The sequence below is a fragment of the Cololabis saira genome, chromosome 4 (genome assembly GCF_033807715.1).
Source record: "Cololabis saira isolate AMF1-May2022 chromosome 4, fColSai1.1, whole genome shotgun sequence".
Classification (NCBI taxonomy): Eukaryota; Metazoa; Chordata; class Actinopteri; order Beloniformes; family Belonidae; genus Cololabis; species Cololabis saira.
This window is the reverse complement of record NC_084590.1, coordinates 35,545,523-35,561,735: the sequence shown is the minus strand read 5'-3', so window position 1 is coordinate 35,561,735 and position 16,213 is coordinate 35,545,523. Positions and strand designations below refer to the sequence as shown.

Below are 16,213 nucleotides of genomic sequence, written 5' to 3'. Positions count from 1 at the left end.
GGGTGGAAAACATTGGTCAGTCACACCTTGAAGTGGACATTGATTGGCTGTCACTGTGTTTGGGCTTATTTAGCATACGCTGGTAGGATCCCACTGTAGCTGGACAGGCCTGGGGGAGTAACGGTGAGTAGTAGTGATGTTCGATACCACCGATTTCCTTTCCGATCTGATATTGAGTAAAATTCAGCCTGGTATCTGTGATACCGATTCGATACCGATACATTGTGCAAATACACCTAATTTGCCCGGTACATCTAAAAAAATTGGTTTATTCTAGATAGCATAGAAGACATCTGAGTCACTTATTTAGCTATTTAATTTAAAGTCAGAAGTATATGGTGGCGGCTTCATTCACAATATAGCCGAGCTGTTACAACAACAGAAAAACCAGTGTTTGAAAAAGGTGATTCCATCACTAAAAAGATCCTTAGTAAAATAATAAAACGATTAAAATAAATAAGAGAATAATAAACCAAAATAATAATAAAAATGAAAATGAAAAAAAGTAATTCCTACCAACAGCGTGTCATTTAGACAAAATTGGAATAGTTTAGTTACTTTCCTCCGTATTCCTGTTAGTGATAGACATTATCACAAATGACTGAAGTATCAAAAGTATCTATATATTTTCATTTGAGAATCGATTTTCGAACATACAGATCTAGTATCGGAAGTATCGGCATTTCAGTATTGATCCGGACATCACTAATGAGTACCAGAGAAGAGAGGTGAGAATGGAGGATGTGAAAGTTGTCAGTGCAGTGAATGGGGGATTTACATTTCTAAAATAACCCAACGGCACCATTGATAGAGGTAGAGTGATATATGTTATTTGTGGACTTTATAAAGCCACTTTGTTTTTGTTATATATCAATCTTTTGATCTGCCACAATAATGTAATGAATTTAATGGAAAACAGCTCAAGTTGAGGTCTTTTCTCAGCAATTTATAGGTGAGATTATAAAAAAGATTAATTCGAATAATTAATTAGAGATCTTAAATAATGAATCTCTCAATTTTTTTAATCGCTTGACAGCAATAATCAAAATATTTCTGTTGATTGATATTACATTAGAGTTAATGGGACCTCCCCCACTGACGCTGTGCACTAGCTGATCTGGACAATATACTTATGTGCTACATAACTTTTTGATCTACCCTGGATCACTCTTGTAAGAACATGTAATGTCACTGTGGCTTCTTGTTAGTCAGGTATTTGCAATTTTTTTCTTCAGTGTTCATGGTTTTAGGATGCTATAATGAGTTCTGTGTACTGCTTTTTGCATACTTTCACTATTTATTTGTAGAGATAATGGCTTGTAGGCTACAGTACATTACAGCTTAACAGCCTGCTGCATTGAAAGCTGGAATTTCATCACCCATTTCATCAGGTGTCCGTCTGGCCATTCTGTGGGAGTTGCTCTGCGAACATGGGGTCTGGGGCCCTCTGCTAAGTGCTGTTCAGTCTCTGTATGATCGGAGCAGGAGTGTGGTTCGCATTGCCGGCAGTAAATCAAACTTATTCCCAGTGCAAGTTGGACATCGGCAGGGCTGTCCTTTGTCACCGGTTCTGTTCATAATTTCTATAGACAGTATTTCTAGGTGTAGCCAGGGGCCGTAGGAGATCCAGTTTGGGAACCACAGGATTTCATCTCTGCTTTTTGGAGAGAGGTTGTCATGTTGGCTTCATCAGGCCAGGATCATCTGCACGTGCTGGGGCGGTTTGCAGTAGAGTCCGAAGCGGCAGGGATGAGAATCAGCACCTCCAAATCCGAGGCGTGGGGTGCCCTCTCAGGGTAGGTGGAGAAGTCCTGCCTTAAGTGGAGGAGTTTAAGTATCTCAGGGTCTTGTTCATGAGTTAGGGAATGATGGAGCATGAGATTGACAGGACGTATTGGTGCAGCGTCCGCAGTTATGTGGTCGGTGTACGGGGGCGTCATGGTCAAGAAGGAGCTGAGCCGACTGGCGAAGCTCTCGATTTACCGCTCAATCTACACTCAGATTTTTGGTAATTTTTCATGAAATTTCATCTTAAGGTCAAACAGTAGGATCAGTAAGCCTAAAACCTGTGTAGGCGTTTTTGTTGCCTTTAGCTGCTCAGCTCCTATTCAGAATGCAGGTTGGCTACTTTGGAGAATTGGAGCATACAACTGCTTGGGGAGCGATTTTAGGATAAATAAATAGACAAAATAAAAGAGCTGCAATAAGAAAGGGTTTTATGGAGAAAGAGGTGATATCAGATTTGTGATTGAAGAGGGAGTGTGGGACTAGAAAGTCATACTAGGTGCAAGTGTTGTGGCATTTTTTGTGGTGCTTTGGCTTTTAATTATTATGTCCCCAGTGCGCCATCTCTCTTTCTGGCTCACCCACTTTCTTCATCTCTTTTTCAATTTTAATTACATGGTTTTAATTAAAGCCACATAGCACTGACAGCAAGTCAATTAAAAAGAAACAGGCACAGATTGTCAAAGTCTGTTTTTTCGTTTCCTTTTTTTATGGAGAGGAGACCTTTGTGGTATTTCTTTTTTTTGGGGTATGGTGGTATTTCTGATTTTGTTAAAAAGTGTGTAGTATAACACAACTAGAAAATTTCAGGAAATTTTGATATGGGCATGCCCTACTGCGAGGCGAGTTTTGAAACATTTGAATCATGTCCCTACTACGATAACCTGTTGCCTAGCAACAAGCGTCCAAAGTCAAATAGAAAAAAAAAAAAAAGAAAGGTAAATATCGCAAAAACTGTAATAATTGGCATAATAAGGTTGTACAGTCCGTTAGTGCCAATCGGGCCGAGTGTTTGAAAGTTTGAACTATGTCTCTACAATAAAGTTCGGCCGAGCAATAAGTGTCCGAATTTTCGCCTTTTCTTTTGCTTTTTGGCATCTTGCGTTGCCACGGTAACACTTTTGACTGAGAAAAGTAATGCCCATCGAGGCACGATATAGACGCATCCAACGATGTATGCCGGGCATGGGTGCACGTTGCGGTTTGGGCCGTATTAACGGACGAAAAAAGAGTGCGGAATAATAGGAAGAAAAGAGAAACCTTTTCTGTATACTAATATATCGCCTACATTTTTCAGGTTTTTCCGGCCGTGTTTTATTTTTTGGGGATTTTTTTTTTCCACATCAGAGCGGGGTCATGCTGTAGACATGCGTTCATGTATTCTTTTTTATTTGATGTTATTTCTGTTCTTTCTTGAAATGTACTGCAGCCATAGCAACGGGAAGATGTTTGGACCATGAACTATTTATTTGTATTTTAAGCAGTCTAAAGATTTATAGGCTATTACAATGCTGATGATGGAGATGGAAGAAGAGATCATGACACCAACAAAACTTAAAAATTAAATAAAAAATGTCAAAATATGGCTAAAGCATTTTAACTTTGTGCACTTTAACAGCATTCTTTTAAAGCCTTTGATAACAGCATATAAATGGAGCAAGGTTAAAACTGGAAAGTGCCAGTGTTTTGAAGCCAACCAATCCAAACCTACCACTTTAACTGCCCATAGCATAATCTACACTGTATAAATATGGATATGTTGTATTGAGTAATTTGAATATTTTGATGTCCAATATTCATTCTATTTAAATGCTGATAGAATATGTTGTGTAATGATCCTAATGGGAGACACTGTTGAAATGCATTGCTCAAATAGTTACATTTTTATGTACAGTATAAGTTACACTTCAAGAAATTTTCATTTAAGTAATTTATTTAGTAGTGTTGCCTCACTCATTATAGTGAAAGTGTACTGTACCTAATGTTGCGGCAAACTGTACAGTCAAACTAACTTCGGCGATGTCTGTATTTATTTTAATTTACCTGTAAGAAATAATGAATTGAATTGAATATCATTTATATCCTGGGATTACAGTGGCTAGGCCCAAGGACTTCATCCTTCATGCTGGATTACTTTTTTTTCCTCCCTTCAAGAAGTGTTATTTAACTAACTTCTACAGATCCAAACCCCTTGCTTCATTCATCTACAGCCTCACTTAAAGTGGCGTATTGCTAGTTATTTTCAAACTCACTAGTGATGGAAAGACCATTACGCAGTTATTTCAGTCAGGAGTCTGTACAAAGTCTTTGCACTTTGAAGAATGAAGCAGTCCATTATTCAAGCTGTTGCCACAACACATTTTGAACATAGGTCATGATAGTCATTACTTTCTGTCACAATGTTCCTTAACATAATCAATGTTCTGATGCATTCTCGAAATTTTATTTAGAACGTATAGCAGTCTCCTCCTTGAACTGCAAACATACTGTGGTGGAGGGGTTTGTGTGGCCGAATGAGTCGAAAAGCGAAGCTCTCAATTTACCGGTCAATCTACACTCTCTCTCTCACCTATGTTCATGAACTTTGGGTAATGACCGAAAGGATACAAGCGACCCCTCCAGCAGATTAAAATGGAGAGATGGATGGATGGATGGATGGATGGATGGATGGATGGATGGATGGATGGATGGATGGATGGATGGATGGATGGATGGATGGATGAACATGTAGCAGTTTTAACTACTGGGTACACAACTTTGACTGTCCCCTTAGAGAAAGGGTAAGAGATTTTATGTCATTTTTAAAAGAAGTAGAAAACGTTTTGCACACCGGATTTGCAGAAAGGTGCAGAAAGGTGCAGAAAGGTGCGTCAGAGAAGCCAAATTTAAAAAGAAAACTCTCGCACACCTTCTTCTCATCGTACATTTGTTTATTAGGCCAACGTTTCGGTTATAGACCTTTTTCAAGGCATCAAAAAAATTGTGTGCGGGAGTTTTCTTTTTAAATTTGGATGTAATTTTTAAAGAAAAAAACTTTAGTCAAATGTATAAAATATCTCCCCACTATTGCCTAGCTACACATCTCATGAGTACACTGTAAAAAACAAATGACAAAACAAACAAAAACAATCCTCATTCTCAGTGCTGGCCTTGGCCTCAAACCATAACTAACATTGCTCCCACCGGACACCAGGAGGGAGAGGGTTTGTGCTTGTACTCACGAAGTGGGGGAGGGAGTAGAGACAGGAGCTAGCTCTGTGTTTGGTGGCGTGTTGTTTCAAATATGGACAGATGGGACATCATCCACACATCTCTTATCTCTTATCTTTAATAGTGATGGTATTCAAGACTAGTGGCTCAATGAACCCCTTTGTAAGTAAAACCAAGAAAAGGGATCACTTTGGTCTTTGTTAAAAGAAAAATATTAACATTTAATACATTTCTGTGTTGAACTCTGTCAGGTTTCTTTTAATGCACAAACAATTTGAGTCAATTTAATGTGATTTTAATCACATTTTCAGTCAAAGCAAAAATTTGATGTTTTCTAACTTGCAATGATGTAACATGGTAACATTTTGACCCTTACCATCTTAACTTTATCCATGTGGATGTAAATTGATAGGTTTTTTTATTTTATTTGTATTATTGAAATTTCACATTTAGATGTCTTAGTGCAACATTGTTGAATAGCATACCATTTTCTTTCCATGCAGCTGATTTAATACCAATATTTTCTTTTCAGTTCACATTTTTTCTTACAGTAACAAATTAGCTGCAGTGTTTTGGCCACATAAAGGATGGTGTGGATGCATTCTTTATCCCTTGTGCTTGCATTAGAAACAGGTCTTATTGCGTGATGCCATGATGTCAGGCTCCAGCCCTGTGATCAGCTTAAAAATAACCAGTCAGCGCTCTTTTCCATGCATACTTCCTCTCCGTTGCTCATTTATCATTCAGTTGAATTAAAAAAAAGAAGTTAAATTGACCACTTACATGTAGATCAATTTCTATCACAGTAAGGGGAAATCAGAGGGGAAATAAAACGTATGTTCAAAAGAACCATTAATAATAATGATAACAGCCTAGAATATCTATAGATTCCTTGTGACACTTTCATTAATACCCTCAGTGCTTTAAAATGATGTATTGAGCTCCCATATACCACACCAATCTGTATGTAATCTTCCACTTTAAAAAAAAAGAAGTTATTATGGATCAGATTATATGTTAAACTTCACAATGTGGGTGATAAGACAGACTAATATTTAGTGTTTTTACCATACATGGATCCTGCATGTGTACAGAAAGAAGAAGCCAATTTGTTGGAGGCATTTATAGTTTATCCGGCAACAGCTAATCAGGGGAGACAGATTGCAAAGTACAGCAAAGCTAAAGAGGGAAACAGAGTGGGAAATAGCTAAATTTGCTGACAGAATCGATTTCTGGTTTTAACAAATTCAAAGAAAAGTTTCTCCAAATAAACCTAAACGCTGCAATAAACAGTCACAGACTAAGATGGTAGACATAAGAAGATATAGATTTTAATATCTTTATAAACATTTTTGTACTGTTCTTCTTTGACGATAACTTACTGAACACTTTAAGTATGGAAAAGGGGGGGGAAAAGATGCACAATAAAGAGGGAAATGAGGATCTGCGTGTTAACAAATAAAGGGTTCTAAAAATATAAGATGGAAAAAAAAAAACATATCATACCGGAAAATTAAAAACTGAAAAACTCCTGGCAGGAGGAGCATAAAACCCTGTTATTATCAGTGATGTCACTGATATTTTTTCTCATAGTAATACAGTAAATTATTAATATCAGCACTGCGAGATGTCCTCTTGTTTCGTCGTTAGTGGTACAGTTCACATCACTGATACAAACAACATCGTATCAGTACATTTGAGGGAGGCACAAAAGCTCCAGCAGTACAGTAAAATGTTCCTGTAATAGTCTGCAAGGTTTTTCTTTTCTTCTTTTATAATTCAGAGGCGATCATCTTGGTCTCAGATCCTCATCCAAGGACATCTATGAACAATCGCAGTAGTTTATGAAGAGGCATTATTCTGCATGATCCCAGTTTTGCCATGCTCCAAAAATGTTCTTTTAATTGTTTATTGATCGTAATGTCATTTAAGGTTTGCACATTTTTTTTTTTTTTTTTGTGTGTCTAGATTCCTGTTTTTGTACTCCTTTGAAATGAATAGGAAAACAAACAAACAAACAAACAAACAAACTCTTCCCCACATTCTCAGTGAGGATGGTAGCGGGACGTCCTCACAGAGGAGGGAGCGATTCAACGCAACCTCACCGGGAAACTGAGAAACTCCAGTTTGACCCTTGACCTCTAAAGCTCCTGTCGGCCCTGCAGCGGGGATTCATCTGTAGGTCCATTGTGTGTCTTAGAAAAAACCAGATGAACAACATTTGACACAAAATATAGATGGACTCCTCAGTATTCACAGCTTGATCTGGCGGTGATGCACGTTGGTTTCCAAGCAGATGAAAAGAGCAAATGGCAGTCCTTGTCATCTTGAAACAGCAAGCAGCTTAATCTTCAGTTGCACAGGAGAGAAGTGGTGTCGCATAATATGTCAGAGAGTTAGGTGTATAAATACTGTTTACACAGTGTTTTTACGACATTTGCTACCACTTCATACAGCATGTGAGTTCAACTGCTTTTTATGCCCATAAAGAATCTGTGATTGTAGGTTGTTTTTTCACATTATAATGTGACTGTAAAAATTCCAATGGTTGATATTGACTGACAATCTGTTGATATAGTGTACTTACCCTTCACTTTTTTGTCAATGAAAAAAAAAATACACACCCAATTATTCTTAACAAAAGTTGCAACAGAAGAATTCATTTGGCATAAAAGATGAGAACGAGACAGACTGGAGCATTTTCAGATTCACCAACTTCTTAGTTGCACCTTCCGTGCAATTGTATGACCTCTGAGCGCATAATCAAAATTAACTGCAGAACTCGAATATTTTCAGAGCTAAACAAGTTATTACCTTACATGCTCTTCCATCTCTCCCGATTGCAGCAATGTTTAGTAATCTGACTTCCAGTTGAGTTAGAAGCAACGGAATAAGACACCAAGATGTATGGCAAATTAAATTATATTGACCGTGGCAGTGCAAGCTAAGTCTGCATTCACCGGTAATCATTCTTAGACCCTTTGATTTTGTTCTTCTTCTTGTAGATGCTTGATGATTTGATATCTGTATCAGTTTGAACGGTAAAGCCCCCCCTACAAAAACGTTTACACATATATGCACACTCATACACGCACATTAAAGACACAGGCCTTGAAATGCAGGAGCAAGAGAAGGTCTGAGGGCTGTGCTTTTTTTTTTTTCTGTTAATAGTAGCTGTTAATTCCTCTGTAGTCAACGAAGGATGTAGTCAGTATTTGTCACTATCAAGGTCACAAAGATGGCTTGGAACTGTAGTAAGGACTTGGATAAGGGTGCCTTATTGTTGGCTTGCTGAACCCCACTAGGGGGACGAACAGTGGTCCGGGGATTGCACTTGTGCTTCCTCCGTGTGACCGTGCCATCTGGGGATGTATGGTCATGTTTTCCCCCCTCTGTGAAATCTGGAGAAGAATCCTCCTTGTCTGTCATGACCTCCTTTGAATGGTGAACCTCATTGTCACCCTTTTCCTTGCCAACCCTGTTACGAGGCTTTGGACAGGTCCGAGTACGCCCAGGCCTCGAAGGATGGACTATGTGCGTCTGCCCTCCGGACCCCACTGCTACTCCGCGATTCATGGAAGGATTCATTGTGCCCGATAAATTGTTAGTTTGAGATCTGGATTCAGAGTTAGAAACAGTTGGTGAACAGTTGGTGAAGTCCTCCTTGCTCAGTTCCTTGAGGTTCTTCCCAACCATATCAACAGGTGCCTGACAACCCACTGAAGAAGTTGAACCTCGAAAGCGTTTCAACCACTCCCATAGCGACAGGGCCTTACAGTCACACGACCAGGGGTTGTCATTGAGGCGCAGGTATTCCAGTGCAGGCAGCATGTCCAGACACTGTCCAGGCAGCTCCACCAGGGAGTTGTTGAACAGGTAGAGGGTAGTTAGACGTTTCAGGTCATGGAAGGCTAAACGGTCAACCCATTCTATCTGATTTTGGTGCAGCAGCAAGCGGTCTAGGGCCTGCAGACCTCTGAAAGTGTTCTGGTTAAGGCTCCACAGACGGTTTCCATGCAGGAACAGGTGACTCAGGTTGTGGAGATCCATAAACGTGTCATCCTGCAGGAACTTTAGATGATTATCCTGAGGAGACAAATGAAGCAAATATTTTCAGCACTGTGTACCATGTTCCTTCAAAAATGATTGTACATTGTTAGTCCATCTTGTATCGACATACTCAAGTATGTGTTGTAACTCAACATCAAACAGAAAGTGTTTTATTTGAAATGTAGTCTAATCTATTCCTACTACTGTTCACACATGCAGATCTGGCAGGAGAAAGCTGTTCTTGGAAGGCATTAAACATAATGGAAAATAACCAACTTTAATGGGCCTTTAAAGGAGCTTGAGGCTCCTTTTAAGAAATGAGACTCTCTAGCGCCACCCTTCACCACGACGGCCGTCAGGGGTACTGCAGCCAACAGTGAAGCCGGCACGGGAGAACGGGGAGAACGCACATGCAGCGTCATGTGACGTCACATCCGCAGCCCAGCGCGGGAAATTCGGGACCGAATTGCAGCACATTTTGCAGCACACAGCCTGTTCAAGGCAAAGGAGAGATACACTAGAGGGTTCATTCTTTTGGGTTTGGAACGCTTCATCTGACATTATTACTAGAAAACTTAAAATGTATACAGATTTTTTTCATAAATCTTGCCACAATCCAGCCTCAAGCTCCTTTAACTCAACTGTTGTAATTGGTAGCTCTGTCTTACCACGGCTTAATCTCTCATCTATTTTACTAATTTGCACCTTCTTTCTTCTTTTTGAGTAATCTCAACAGAATGATATCGGAGATATTGAACTAATAGTTTCAAAATAGCAGTTTGATGCACGAGCAATAAAGTGGGTGGGATTGTTAGGCTCCTCCTCTGACCGATCACACTGCAGCATCTAAGCAAGAATATTGACATTTCTTTTAACAAACAATTGCACAGGTCTTCTCTGACAGTATGGTCTGTCTGTACAAGACACCATCAGTGACTGATGGAGACATCGCAACACATTTACCTAAACATACTGACATTTTGAAAACATTCAAATCCATACTTAGAGGAGCATTCTTGAAATGTACCATATATATTTGCCTGTCATATCTTTCTAATAGACCACCAAGTATAGACAGGTATAGGCTACCCTGAATGGCCCATAAAAGATACTGCAGTGATTAATGTGTTTCAGCTAACAACAAGTTATTCAAATCTGACTGATGGAGTGACTAAAGAAAGAAAGCCTTGGAGTGGACATTTTATCTACAGAAAGCATAAGGATGCGGACCTCTTTTTTTTTCTTCCTCTTTTCTTTTTTTGGATAGATTATTAATGTGCTAACCCACAAGTTTATGTTTGTTTTTCTACTTTTTATTTTTATTTGTTTGTTTGTTGCACGGTGAATATACAGATATTTTTTTATGATCTGGTAAAAATGTGCAGTTGTAATAAACTGAAAATGTAATAAACACAAAGTGACAAAAAAAAAAGAAGAAAGAAAGCTTTCAACTTGCTTGAGAGTATAAGGTTTAACCTCTGGAGGAATGGGAGGAATGGAAAAGGCTCTTGTGATCTAATAAATACAGGGTTATCCTGCTCAAGAGTGAAGGCGCATCAGGGTAAGAAAAGCAACAGAAGAGGTGATACACCCATCATGGGTGGGGTGTATAACCCCACAGGCAAACGCGGGGGCCGTGTTGTGATCTGGTGTTACTTTAGTTGGTCAGGTCTGGGTTCAGCAATAATAAGCAGGTTTTTCCATCAATTGATTTTTTTTCCTCCCTTGATGGTGCAAGCATATTCCAAGATGACAGTGTCAGGTTTCATGAGGCTCACATCATGAAAAGAGTGGTTCAGAGAGCATGAGACATTATTTCACACATGGATTGCCCGTCACAGTCCAGACTTTCTATTGAGAAAACATTACACATTTAAGATCTTGGAAAAAACAAACAAAAAAAGGAAATAAATGTAGCATATAAGCTTATTGAAATGGTGCCATGGCAAATGCATGCATCATTTCATCATTAGAAATGACAGTAGCTCATCCCAGTCTTTGTAGGGAAATAATCACAATACCGGTAACTTCAAAAAGTTAAGATAACATACCTGTAAGTAGAGATACTGTAGATTTCTCAGGCCTTGGAATATTTTGCTTGGAAGAGAACTTAGACCACAGCGGTACAGGTGAAGCGAGTTGAGCCTACTCAGCCCGTGAAAGGTGTCTTCAGCCAAGGAGCGCAGGTGGCGGTTGTCTCCGAGGTCCAGCTCCTCCAGCAATGTGAACCCATGGAAGGTGGACGGCTCAATGTACGTGATGTTGTTGGAGTAGATCCACAGAGTGACAGTGTTGGAGCTGAAGTGGTCTCGTAGTAAGCGGTGGATCTTGTTGTTCTGTAAAAAGATGCGTTCGCTGTCAGGAGGAATGCCGTCAGGAACTGACAGGAAGTTGTGGGCTTGACAGGAGACGGTGCTCGGTGCAGTGTAGCAGATGCAGTGGCGTGGGCAGGACCAGGAAAACTCCAGCCCACAGAGAACCAGCAGGAACTCCAGCCCACAGCCTACGGAGAACGCAGAAATGGGAGAGTTGAGAGAGCGGGAGAGAGATACAGTGATTAGATTACACACAGATGTAAAGAAAAAAAAACAATATTAGAGCAGATTTTTTTGTTGTTTTTGAATCTCAACTCTTTGAGCATTTTAACACTGACAATGTGACAACACTAAAGTACTCTTGTTAACTAAGTTAAGTATGATAATATGATGACATTTAATAGTCTCTCTATTACAGGTGAGAATGATGATCTTTTTTTTTTTAGTGTGTTGAAAGTGTTGAAAAAATGTATTTTATAAAAAGTGATCTGTTGGTGAGGCAAGAGGAAGGAAAAGCCTTAAAGTCATTAGAATGTATCCCCAAAAGACCTTGAATATGTAAAGGAAGTTTAATGGAAATTAGTCTATTTAATGGACAAGATATTTCTCTCAGAACCAAAAATATCACCCTTGTGACCATAAATGTCTGTATATATAAATTTATGGCAATGAATCAACTATTGGGTCCAGACTGAAATGTTGGACAGAGAGAGAGTGACATTATCATTTTGTCATATTCCCACTAACACTGCAGCTAAAATTGGGTGCCATATGTTGATGTGAAACCATATGCTCATCTGAAGCAATAAGAAGCACGGAATCCACAGCGATCTTCAAATCTGATCCCATCAAAATTAAAGAAATGCTTCTGCTTGGATATTTGCAGGAAGCTTGAACACTTCCTGCTCACAATACAGAGTGTGCTACACAGATGGATGTTCCTGTTCACATTTTACAGCCTGAATTCAGTGACTGTGTTTAAGCCCACAATAAGAGATGTACCGAAAGAGAACAAACAACAACACCTGCCGCACTGAGTCATGAGATATCTCAGGGGTTGGGATTGGATCCTTGCTGCACTGCTCCTGTCTGTTGTGACACATATGCAGGCATTTCAGAAATTACCCTTTCCAATGTTATCCAAGATATGTGCTCAAGAGATGTGCTATTAAGAGTTCCCGGAGTCTGCTGGCACTTCTTTCCAATGAGCGGAGGTTGTGATCAGTCAGTTTGTGTTGCTAAATGGGGTGTGGAATTCCTATTTAAATTTGTCAGTTGCTCCGAGGCGCTTTCTGATCAGTGATGTGATTGCCCAGATTCTTGAGATGGGAGATGTGACTTATCCATAGTTTCATCTAAGATGAGCACAGCTCACAGTCCATTATGAAAGTTCCATCTGGCGAACCCCTGGCTGTCTTACACTCAATTTATTAATTCAGAGCATAGTGGAGGCTGGATTTACTGTCTCCAATCGATACGCCTGTGTTGCCTTTTAACCCACCCTGTAATCCCAGGTCTTTTATGCTGGAAATTTTGCAGCCGAATTACTCTTCCCTCAAGAGAGAAGCTTATTTATCTGAATGTATTTTCCTGCCAAGCTGTGGCTAAGCTGTGACATTCAGCGTCTGACTCCACTGACCTTTAACACTAATTCGCTGTGTCTAGTTGCAGAGCACGAGCATGGAGCCGTGTGTCACCTGAGCAGGAGTTTGCTCTCACGGGCACAGATCTAATCCTATTTGTTAAGCCCTGCCACTGGGCAACAATGGAAATACATGCATCCTCCTAAAGCAGAAATGTGCTCACTAAATGAGGCAATTCTTCATAGTTGAAAAATGTCAAAACGGCTGCACGTGAGTGTGTGTTCATGTGTGTTCATGTGTGTTGTACCCTCTGTAAGTGAATATGACTTATTGGAGACCATAACATGCAATCAGAGAATAACCAAAGGCCACAACTGTATTTTGACTTCAGATATTCCTGTCATAACCTGCATTTTTTCCCATGTTACTGGTGACATCCACATTTGTCGCACCTTAAAGACTGAACAAGAGAGCAATTTCGCTTGTTTATCACTCAGCAGGTGTTTACCTTTCCTTTACTTGCCATTTCCATGAAGATGTAGCAAGCATGGTACCCACTGACTGCATAAATTGGTGAAAATGTTTTGGTTTGCACTTGGGAAATAAGGTTGCTTTATCTATCAGATGAATGAGACGAGACACAATAAATTTTCAGGCTGCCCTCTGAGGAAGATTTGCAGCATACGCCAGCTATTTGAGCTGCAGCTTCCTAATCATCTAATTTGATATCGGTTCACCTTTTATTGGAGTACTGGCCCTCGTGTACATAACATTTTATACAGGAACTGCAAAATAAAATAATATTATCTGTCTATTCCTTTTGTAATTGTGCTAGGATTAGATGATTTATTTCAAGCACCTTTCTCAGTATGCATCTATCCAAAAAAAGAAAGGATCTTTTCGCTCCAGTAATTATTTTGAGGCCTTAAACTTTTTCCATTAACACCTTTCTTGAAGCATGTCTTCACCGGAGTTAGGTATCAGATAAAGACAGACGGCGATGAGGGGGATGTGCAGGGAAAGTGAAGGAATGAGAATGTAGATGCTGCTAGATAGAGAGACATTTTGAATCAGTGATCTGCAAACCATGTTGGACACATACAGATTCGCCTCCTCTCCTTTCACTTGCGTCCGCTTGTCAGGACATCGTAATTGATTCTTTACCTTTCCAAAGTTGCTCCTCAAAAGTGCTTGGCTTTATTTTTGCCTTATGTTTTTGCCTTGGAGGTAAAATCACAACAACAAAATCATGCTAGGTGTAATGTCTTCTTCTATTCCTTCCCATTGTGATTTCTTCATAGATGAGGTTTTACAGGGCATGAATATGTGATGTGGAAGTTCTTTTAACATGCAGATTGAAAAGCGAGGAAGCACCAAACATTCCCTTCCCTGTTTACAGCCACACTCTAAGCATGTGTACTGTATTTTGCAGCTGGCATCATGCTCCTATTCCCGGAGGCCTTTAGACCTGCTAGCTCACTGATTCATCCCCCCCATGGACTTGCACTTCTAAAACATAAAGATAAATGCTTATGTACATTTACACAGTAGCTATTTCAGTACTGTATGTACAGTATATTCACGTGCCTTTACAATAGATGCAGAAAGAATACTGACACGTACACCAGGTTCAGGCAGTTCATGAAATTGCGACAGCATTAATGTTTGAATGATGCCCGCTCACTCACGGAGCTTTGGATACCTAGACTGGTTTTCAGCAAAGAGAAAAAATAAGTAGCATGTGGGAAGGCTGTCCTTAAATGAAAATGAAAAAAAGAAAGGAAAAAAATTATGTCTGTCACAACAGCATTGTGAGCTTACACAATAAACCATTCAGCTCTGATTGAATTATAGAAATAGTGTTGGACGCCACAGTGCATATATATGCCAGTAGTGCCTATTGAAATTTGTCAGAATAAAAGACAGGCTCTGAAAGGAAGATAATGTGTTTTTGGAAAAGAAAAGGCGCAGCTATTTGCGGAAGAAATCTGGCCTGTGTATTAACTCTCCTGTCACAAGTCTTGCACCTCCGGGTCTCTCCCCGTGAAGCCCGGCGTCCACCCACCCCGCCCCCTCACTGAATACTCATGACAGAAGGTACTGACGGCTTTTTACATGGAGAATCACGTTTGACCTCGTAACCCCATCATCTTCAAGTTCCCACTTTTCTTGGGGTGTAGAAAAAGAAACAGATAAATACATTTATAAAACAAAATGGTGCAGGGTCTCCTGACAGACAATGAGAAGTGACTGTGTAGAATATCAATGAAACATAGTTCACAGCAGATCTGCCCTCATGAATAACACATCTCTGCTAATAGGAGAGAAACGGTACGTCTGTAAGGCTGCGTGACTCTGCCCATCATTAGACTGGACAAACTCAATTTCCTGTGTCTCTCTAAAGACCCTGATAAGCACACTGGTGTTTCTGCTCCTGCCATTGGTTGGCTCTAAATAATGCCCCAGCTCCCTTCATTCAAAAGGTGCTTGCAATCATGCTCATGCACAGAGTAGCTGATAATGGTAGAGGAACATAAAAGATTATTGATTGAATAGCCCCATTTCTCTGGGACGCATAGTCCATAACTCAGCTCATAAAGCGCGTGTTGTATTTTATTTCCTCTGTGAGGTTGTGGATAACTAAAGTACATATTATACTATATTTCTTTTTCGTATATTTTATAGTCGAGCGTCACAATGCTGATGCTACAGTATTTGTATCTTTGTCTGACGAAGCAACGTAATCGGAAATGATCAGGATCAGGATTGTTTTCTGAGGTAAACTGATTTCTACCGTCTTTTATACATATATATGAACATTATGAACATTTCCAAACATTCATCATTGTCATCAGTACAATACTAAAACTGTCTTTTCAGGTGCATCTTTGAACTGTTCCTTGTCAGTGAGTGTACAATATAGATAGAACAAATCATTTTAAGCACATGTAGGTTTGATCACTTTGGGATGGCAGTGAAGCTAGTGAGGCTAATTGAATCTAATTAGAAATTAATTTGATTACAAATTTTATTATGATTTGTAATGATTTGGATTATGCCTGAATAACAACAAACTGGATTGAATTGGAACATAGTTTGGACAATTGCATTATGTTTAACTTTGTATTATTTGAATGCCTTCCATCCATCCATCCATTTCCTATAGCCTCTTCATCCTTTACAGGGTCACGGGGGTCTGCTGGAGCCTCTCCCGGCTCATCACAGGTGGGCAGGTCGCCAGTCCAATGCAGAGCCACATATATCAACAAA

The 16,213-nt window shown here is 39.7% G+C and overlaps 1 protein-coding gene across 1 annotated transcript in view; it reads right to left on the bottom strand.

The window, feature by feature from the left end:
• Nucleotides 1-6,122: 6,122 nt before the first annotated feature.
• rtn4rl1b (reticulon 4 receptor-like 1b) overlaps nt 6,123-16,213 on the bottom strand; it is a 181,310-nt gene continuing 171,219 nt past the window's right edge. The window contains exons 2-3 of the mRNA XM_061720393.1: nt 11,097-11,548; nt 6,123-9,081 (exon numbers count right to left, since the gene is read on the bottom strand). Of these exons, the coding sequence (XP_061576377.1) occupies nt 8,188-9,081; nt 11,097-11,548 (1,346 nt within the window). The 3' untranslated portion in view covers nt 6,123-8,187. The remainder of the gene's footprint in view (nt 9,082-11,096; nt 11,549-16,213) is intronic.